This window comes from Mandrillus leucophaeus, unplaced genomic scaffold, assembly GCF_000951045.1.
Source record: "Mandrillus leucophaeus isolate KB7577 unplaced genomic scaffold, Mleu.le_1.0 Scaffold306, whole genome shotgun sequence".
NCBI lineage: Eukaryota > Metazoa > Chordata > Mammalia > Primates > Cercopithecidae > Mandrillus > Mandrillus leucophaeus.
In genome coordinates, this window is record NW_012103210.1 from 107,368 (window position 1) to 115,928 (window position 8,561).

Consider the following 8,561-nt stretch of genomic DNA (forward strand, 5'->3'; position numbering starts at 1 on the left):
CAGCTCACTGCAAGCTCCGCCTCCCAGGTTCACGCCATTCTCCTGCCTCAGCCTCCCGAGTAGCTGGGATTACAGGCGCCTGCTACCTCGCCCGGCTAGTTTTTTGTATTTTTTAGTAGAGACGGGGTTTCCCCGGGTTAGCCAGGATGGTCTCAATCTCCTGACCACGTGATCTGCCCGTCTCGGCCTCCCAAAGTACTGGGATTACAGGTTTGAGCCACCGCGCCCGGCCCATGTATGCCTACTTTAATATATAATAGTTAAGATTACATACAACCAACAATTCAGTTCTTCAGTCTCACTAGCCACATTTCAAGAGTATAACAGCTGCACGTGGCTAGCAGTTACCATGCTGGATAGTGCGGTTATAGCACAGCATTGCAAAGTTTTGTTTTGTTTTAAAAAGAGACAGCAACTCTCTCTGTTGCCCCGGCTGGAGTATAGTGGCATGATCACAGCTCACTAAAGCCTCAAATTCCTGGGTTCAAGTAATCCTCCTGCTTTAGCCTCCCAAGTAGCTAGGACTATAGGCATGCACCATCATGCATAACTAATTTTAAAATTTTTATTTTGGTACAGACAGGGCCTCGTTACGGTGCCCAAGCTGGTCTTCAAACTCCTGGGCTCCTCCTGCTTTTGCCTCCCAAAGTCCTGGCATTATAGGCGTGAGCCACTGTGTCTGGCCAAGAGTATGTTTTTCTTTCTTTTTTAAGACAGAGTCTTGCTTTATTGCCCAGGCTGGTGTGCCATGGTGCGATCTCGGCTCACCGCAACCTCCATCTCCCAGGTGCAAACAATTCTCATGCCTCAGTCTCCCGAGTAGCTGGGATTACAGACATGCACCACCATGCCCGGCTTTTTTTCTTCTTTTTTTGAGACAGAATTTTGCTCTTATTGCCCAGGCTGGAGTACAATGGCCTGATCTTGGCTCACCGCAACCTCCGCCTCCTAGGTTAAAGTGATTCGCCTTCCTCAGCCTTCCCGAGTAGCTGGGATTGAAGGCATGCGCCACCAAGCCCGGCTAATTTTGTATTTTTAGGAGAGACGGGGTTCCTCCATGTTGGTCAGGCTGGTCTTGAACTCCCGACCTCAGGTGATCCGCCCATCTCGGCCTCCCAAAGTGCTGGAATTACAGGCATGAGCCACCGCACCCAACTAAGCCCGACTAATTTTTGTAATTTTAGTAGAGACCAGGTTTCACAACGTTGGCCAGGCTGGCCCTGAACTCCTGACCTCAGGTGATCCACCTGCCTCAGCCTCCAAAAGTGCTGGGATTGCAGGCGTAAGCCACTGCACCTGGCCAGCTTTATTTTAATTATATATCATCTTTTCTTAACAGCAACATGGTACAGCTGAACTCAGCTCAGAATACTACTAGAGGAAAGTTTCATTTTCTAATCAATTCTTGAAGATGCTTCTACATGTGTCTGTCATATCCTACAGACAGACAATCACTTCAAGGTATGGTTAGCACCTAAAAAATCTCTAAACAAACGTGGATGCCAAATTATAAAAACTACTACTAAATGAACATCCATAGATCTCTTTGGAACTCCTTTAGGCACACAGCAGTGTCAACAATCCCTTACTAGTACTGACATATCTTTCTATGGAAATATGCTTCTAAGTAAGCCAAATAAACTAGATTATGTGAGCAAGGATATATAACAGTTAAAAGGATTCAAATAAAGTGAAACAGACAAACAAACATCTTCAACAGTGAACAGGTCTCTAAGAATGCTGCTGCTTCTCCATAAGAGATAATAACACAATTTTTTAGCATCTCTCCCTCAAACACCGACTAGCTCTACAGATTCTTTATAGAACCTGCATTCTAGAGAAATAACTTTCACATCACTGTAACGACAAAAGCTAAAGGAAAACTATATTTATAAAGAAGTTATTTTAAAACCCAGTATAATTCAGATTTAGTAAGATATCACAAAGCATTAATCCAAAAAGGTATAAACAGTGAAGATACAAAAGAAACGGTAGGATTATGCAAACTTACAAGGGTCATAAGGCACATGCCAGTACTGACATCCCACATCTTAATAGTCTTGTCTCTGGATCCAGACAGCAAGAATGGCCCAGGTTTACCACTTTTTTTAGTCTACAGAAAACATAATAAAAATTAAGTTGCCTACACAAGAAGTTAGGTACAGACTTTAAATAGTTTCTACCTAATAATGATCTATATTTCCAATTTTGTTGCATTTTGGTTGTTTGTTTTGAGACAGAGTCTGGCTCTATTGCTCAGGTTGGAGTACAGTGGTGCGATCTCGGCTTACTGCAACCTCCGCCTCCCGGGTTCAAGCGAGTCTCCTGCCTCAGCCTCCTGACTAGGTGTGATTACAGGTGTGCACCACCACACCAGGCTAATTTTTGTATTTTTCGCAGAGATGGGGTTTTGCCATGTTGGGCAGGCTGGTCTCAAACTCCTAACCTCAGGTGATCGGACCACCTCGGCCTCCCAAAGTGCTGGAATTACAGGCTTTTGAACCACTGCACCCGGCCCAATTTGTTTTTATCTGTTGAAATACACAAGTCTTTAACACCATACCTAGGCTATACAGGAAGGACCCAGATAATATAAGAACAGAAAATCTCTGTTTAGGCTAGGACTCAGTTTTCATAAAACTAACAGATAATACATTTACTTTTCAACATTTCTGTAATCACTATTTAATTTAGCTTTTACAAATCCAACCAGAATCAAATTTATTTATTTATTTTTTTGATCTGGATTAGGGAATATTCATTTATTTCAAGACAGGGTCTCATTCTGTCACCCAGGCTGGAGTGCGGTGGAACAATCACAGTTCACTGCAGCTCTGAACTCCTGGGATCAAGCAATCTTCCTGCCTCAGTCTCCTGAGTGGCTGGGACTACAGGAGTGCACCACCACACCTGGCTGAGTTATTGAAAATTTTTTCCTCATTAGTATAGTGGTGAGTTTAAAAAAAAAAAACAAAAAAAAAGCTTTCTGTAGAGACAGGGGTCTTGCTATGTTGCTCAAACTCCTGGGCTCAAGTGATCCTCCTTCCCTGACTTCCCAAAGTGCTGGGATTACAGGCGTGAGTCATCATACCTCTGGCGGTGTGATGCACCAGAATCAAATTTATGACACACAGCATGTAACCACCACCAAAGGGCAGTAAACAGAATCTGAAAATGCAATGGGCCAACCAAAATAAAGAGAACTCACAAGAGAAGATTCATTTAAGAGGGAACTGCCTCTTTTCTTTATTGAAATGTAGTTTTAAAAATACACGATAGGAATGCCTCTATCAAAATCAGTGTGGGGCTGGGCGCAGTGGTTCACATCTGTAATCCCAGAACTTTAGGAAGTTGAGGCAGGCAGATCACTTGAGGTCAGGAGTTTGAGACTAGCCTGGCCAACATGGCAAAACCTTGTTTCTACTAAAAATATAAAAAATTAGCTGGCAGGGTGGCACATGCATCCGTGGTCCCAGGTACTTAGGAGGCTGAGGCAGGAGAATCGCTTGAACCCGGGAGAAAGAGGTGGCAGTGAGCCGAGATCACGCTACTATACTCCAGCCTGCGCAACAGAGTGAGACTGTCTCAAAAACAAACAAAACTTTTAGACCATTCATTTTCATTCATTTATTAGAAACAGGGATCTTGCTCTGTTGCCCCAGGCTGAACTTTAACTTCTGGACATAAGTGATCCTCTTGCCTCAGCCTCCTGAGTAGCTGGGACTATAGCCATGTGCCGCTGTACCTTGTAGGTAATTTATTTTTAACATGTTAATCAGAAAGACCAAAATCATAAAGAGCACAAAGAATCACAAAGAAATGTGTTAAAGCTCCAGACTCAACTAGTACTTTTAAATGATCAAGAACATCAGAGGCCACCATATGAAATAGTCTTCATTTAAAGAAACATTTATACCATCACATCTGGGATTAATTTTAAAAAATAAACACTGAACTGCATTTTACCATAAATTTATAAATAAAATTATTATGTTCATTAATGAAGGCTATTTTTCTGATAGATACTGTGAAGAGTAGAGAATTTCAAGATTCAGAATTCTGGGATGCAGATTTTTAAATGCATTAACAGCCATGAAACTGGGAATCAGCAAAGTTACCTAAGGATTTAAGATATCAGCAATAAAACCGTGAAGACAAGTTTATATATACAGTACCTCAGATCCTGTTGCTTCAGAGATGGAGGAATATGAGCTTTCTGGAGCCCAGGAAATGCATTCTACCACATGCTCATGCTCTCGGAGCTCAGCCTTGCATTCCTTTGTTGCTACGACCCACACACGCACAGTCTGGTCATTGGAACAGCTGGCTATCAGAGTGCCATCTTGATTTGGTCGTACCATACGTACCCATTCTCTGTGTCCTGTGAATGTCTTCACACAGTAGCTGTCAATATAAATAATAACTTACATTGTGAATGACAATCATCGGGACACTTTCCAGAAGTGATATAAAAATAGCTATGTACTGGGATGAAGAGAATGGTATCAAGTCAGAGATGCAAGTCGACAGCATAAATGTACAATCCTGGCTAATTAAAGTGGGAACAACAAGCTAACAGGCGCATCATTAAGGAGCTAACAAAATCAACATCTAGAAGATAAAATATATATAAGAAATAAAATATTTCAAAACTAAACGCATACTTAAAAATATTTCTAGCCATATTGGAAAAAAGCTATGCTCTACTAATCTGAGTAAAACTAGTAAGTTTGTGTGACAAAAATCAAGTGTAATTTTACGCACAACCAAATTCAGACTAACAGAGGTATACCAGCACAAACATTATTTACATTTTCATTAAAACCCACAGAGAGATTACCTAAAAGAAGACCACAGAGGAAAGAAGCCATTACACAGAAACGCCTCTCAAGGACATGGAGTCTCTCCTTACCATGTCTCTGTGCTCCTTTTTGGAAGACAGGTACAGACCAAGCTTAGTTTTAAAGTAGATTTAATATGACTGTCATAATGATCATTCGGGGTTAAAGCTGAAATGACTGAAACACCAGAACACAATTTTGTTTTGTTTTTTATAAATATGTCTTTAAGCTGATGCCTTTTTTTTTTTTTTTTTTTTTTTTTTGAGACAGTCTCACTCTTGTTGCCCAGGCTGGAGGGCACTGGTACGATCTTGGCTCACTGCAACCTCCGCCTCCCGGGTTCAAGTGATTCTCCTGCCTCAGCCTCCCAAGTAGCTGGGATTACAGGTGTGCCCCACCAAGCCTGGCTAATTTTTGTATTTTTAGTGGAGACGGGGTTTCACCATTTGGTCAGGCTGGTCTTCAACTCCGGACCAGGTGATCTGCCTGCCTTAGCCTCCTAAAGCACTGGCATTACAGGTGTGAGCCACTGATGCCTTTTCAACCAAGCTTACTTACCCAGTTTGCACTTCCCACATTTTTATGGTTTTATCCCTTGAAGCGGACACTAGATGATCTCCATTGGGCATGATGGCTACTGAGGAGACATTGTGGTCGTGGCCTGAAACACACAGCACGGCGGTACGTTATGGCACATTAGGAAGCAGCACCCCCAAGAGCAGCGAGACATCAATTCACCATGGGGTCTCCCCACGTCAAAGCAAGTTCTAAATACACTGGATTTTATACAAATTTGATAAGAAACCTGGATTTACACGATAAAGTTAAAAAAATCAGTAAAAACAATCCACAAGGAAACAGTCAACTCCATTTAGGATTAAATTTCAACCTGTACAAATGGTTTAAAAACGTAAGGCATCAGGATTATCAACATTTGAAATATATTCATATACTTACCTCAGTGAGTCTGAATGTTTACATATAAACGCTAGGAAAAACAATTTCTTTCTTTTTTTTTTTGATGAGGCAAGGACTTGCTCTGTCACCCAGGCTAAAGTGCAGTGGCGCAATCACAGCTCATGTAGCCTTAAACTCCCGGGCCCACGAGCTCTTCCCGCCTCAGCCGTCGAGTAGCTGGAACTACACAGGTGTGGCACCACCACACCCACAACATTTTAATTTTTTGTAGAGACAAGATCTCCGTATTTTGCCCACACTGGTCTTGAACTCCTGTCCTCAAGCAATCCCTCCTGCCTTGGCCTCTAAAAGTGCTGAGATTATAGGTGTGAGCCACTGTGCCTAGCCTGTAGACTGATATTCTAAAATATAAAAAAGATAAAACGAATGGGTAAGAAAAATGGGGAACTGGTTCTCTGTTTAAAATGGTGGGCCAGGCGTAGTGGTTCACGCCTGTAATCCCAGCACTTTTGGGAGGCCAAGGCAGGCGGATCACCCGAGGTCAGGAGTTCAAGACCAGCCTGGCCAATACGGTTAAACCCTGTCTCTACTAAAAATACAAAAATTAGCTGGGCGTGGTGGTGCTCACCTGTACTGCCAGCTACTTGGGAGGCTGAGGTGGGAGAATCACTTGAACCTGGGAGGTAGAGGTTGCAGTGGGCCAACATCGCGCCACTGCACTCCAGCTTGGGTGACAAAGCAAGAGGCCATCTCAAAAAAAGAAAAAAAGTGTCATGTGTGGAATTCCTGTAATTATAAACTTCCCCAATGCATTTAATTGGGCGCGAGGGGCGAGGAGAACACAATCTTCAAATTATGCCCTTTAGGTAAACACACAGTTTACTCATGTGTTAACATCATGGATAATCTGTATGCACTCCTTGTACAAAATCCCAACATTCAAATGTCATCATGGGTAAAGAAACAACAAAAATCCCTACATAATGAGCATCTCCTACGTGGCAGGTACTACACCAAGATGATTTATCTTATGACTTCATTTTATCCTCATGACAACTGTATGACTCTGTTATTATTACCTCTGTTTTGCTGATGAAAGAGGTTTAACTTTTCTAATGCCATAAGTAGACAAGTAGGAATCTGAACCCAGGTATCTGTCTCTAAAGCAAATATACTCTCGTTCCACAAACATACTGCCTCAGAAAACAGTTCCCACAACAAGACCCAGGAAACAACTTAACAATGAATGAGGGCACGGGATATGTACCCTTATTTCATTTAAGTGAGCAAGATAAACTGGGTTCCAGTTTTCACTATACCTAGTCTCTCTGGTCTTCAGTTTCCCAACTACGAAAAATTAATAAAACACAAACAAAACCATTTTTAACTCAAATACAGATAAACGACCTGGCAGTTTTTCTTACCAAAAAATACTCATACAAATATTTTATATAAAGTACTAAGAGATACTTAAAACCTCGTAATAGAAACGACTCTCAACTACTGTGACTTATCCCTGGACTATCTACATCGTACGCTCTTCCACCAATACAGACAATTAAGAGGTGCATAAAGGAACCCCATACACTATTAGAAACAATATTCTTTCTGAAGTACCATGATAGAAATTACTATTAAAGTACTATCCTCTACCCCTTACCATGCATGGTTCTGATGCATTCAAAGCCCTGAAAATCCCATAGTTTAATGGTCATATCTGCAGAACAGGAAGTCAGAAGCTTGCCGCTGTGATCGAATGAAATGTCCTGTACAGAGTCTGTATGTCCTTTAAGAGTTCGTTCAAAATCTCCAGTCTCATAATCCCACACCTGTCAAGTGAACAGAAAACTGTTTAACACCAACTCCATCACTCCTTTCTTGTTTCATATTTGCACTCAGCAGGCCAGTCTGGCACCTTATTGAGCAATTAACCAAACAAGTAACAAAAGATAACTAACTTAGAAATACTGTATCTCATGTACAAATTGGTCTTTTTTCTACAGGGAAAACGAACGTTGCAATTATTAAAATCTATCTCTAGTACCACATTTGCAAGGTTTCTATCACATAACCAACTGTAATAGTGATAAAGTATAATAAAGTCACAAAACACAGTCCGTTTCCTGTCTCAGAGCAGGAAAGACATGTAAATAAGGAAACTTTAGGGGAAGAAATATGAGAAAAGAAAGAAAGAGATGGAAAGGAAAGGGAAAGAAAAGGAAAGGGGAAGGGGAAGGGAAGGACCTTAAGGGGGCTATAGCAGGTATTTGTATGTAGAGTATTTGAGGAATAATGGATCAATACTCAATCCTACTAGACCAGCAAAACTCAGACATCTGAAGAGCCAAGGAAAGTTTCAGAAGATGTAAACTGTTCACGAATAGCAAATGAACAAAAGCATATGTCATTTTGAGTTAAAAAGTGAAATATGGCCAGGCGTGGTGGCTCACGCCTGTAATCCCAGCACTTTGGGAGGCCGAGGCGGTCGGATCACGAGGTCAGGAGATTGAGAACATCCTGGCTAACACGGTGAAACACCGTCTCCACTTAAAAATACAAAAAATTAGACGGGCATGGTGGCGGGCACCTGTAGTCCCAGCTACTCGGGAGGCTGAGGCAGAATGGCCGTGAACCTGGGAGGCAGAGGTTGCAGTGAGCTGAGATCCACTATAGCCTGGGCGACAGAGCAAGACTCCACCTCAAAAAACTATATATACATATTTATATATATACACACACGTATACATATCTATGTATGGAAAGACATACTTTGTTTCATCTTTGAAAAAAGTACCTTTGTCA

The 8,561-nt window shown here is 41.7% G+C and overlaps 1 protein-coding gene across 2 annotated transcripts in view; it reads right to left on the reverse strand.

The window, feature by feature from the left end:
• The window catches only part of PAFAH1B1 (platelet-activating factor acetylhydrolase 1b, regulatory subunit 1 (45kDa)), a 142,714-nt gene that overhangs the window by 6,957 nt on the left and 127,196 nt on the right, over window positions 1–8,561 (reverse strand). For both annotated transcript variants that reach the window (XM_011987260.1, XM_011987259.1), the window contains 4 exons: window positions 7,420–7,588; window positions 5,400–5,502; window positions 4,176–4,404; window positions 2,012–2,113 (listed from right to left, as the gene is read on the reverse strand). In XM_011987260.1, coding sequence (XP_011842650.1) covers window positions 2,012–2,113; window positions 4,176–4,404; window positions 5,400–5,502; window positions 7,420–7,588 — 603 coding nt within the window. The remainder of the gene's footprint in view (window positions 1–2,011; window positions 2,114–4,175; window positions 4,405–5,399; window positions 5,503–7,419; window positions 7,589–8,561) is intronic.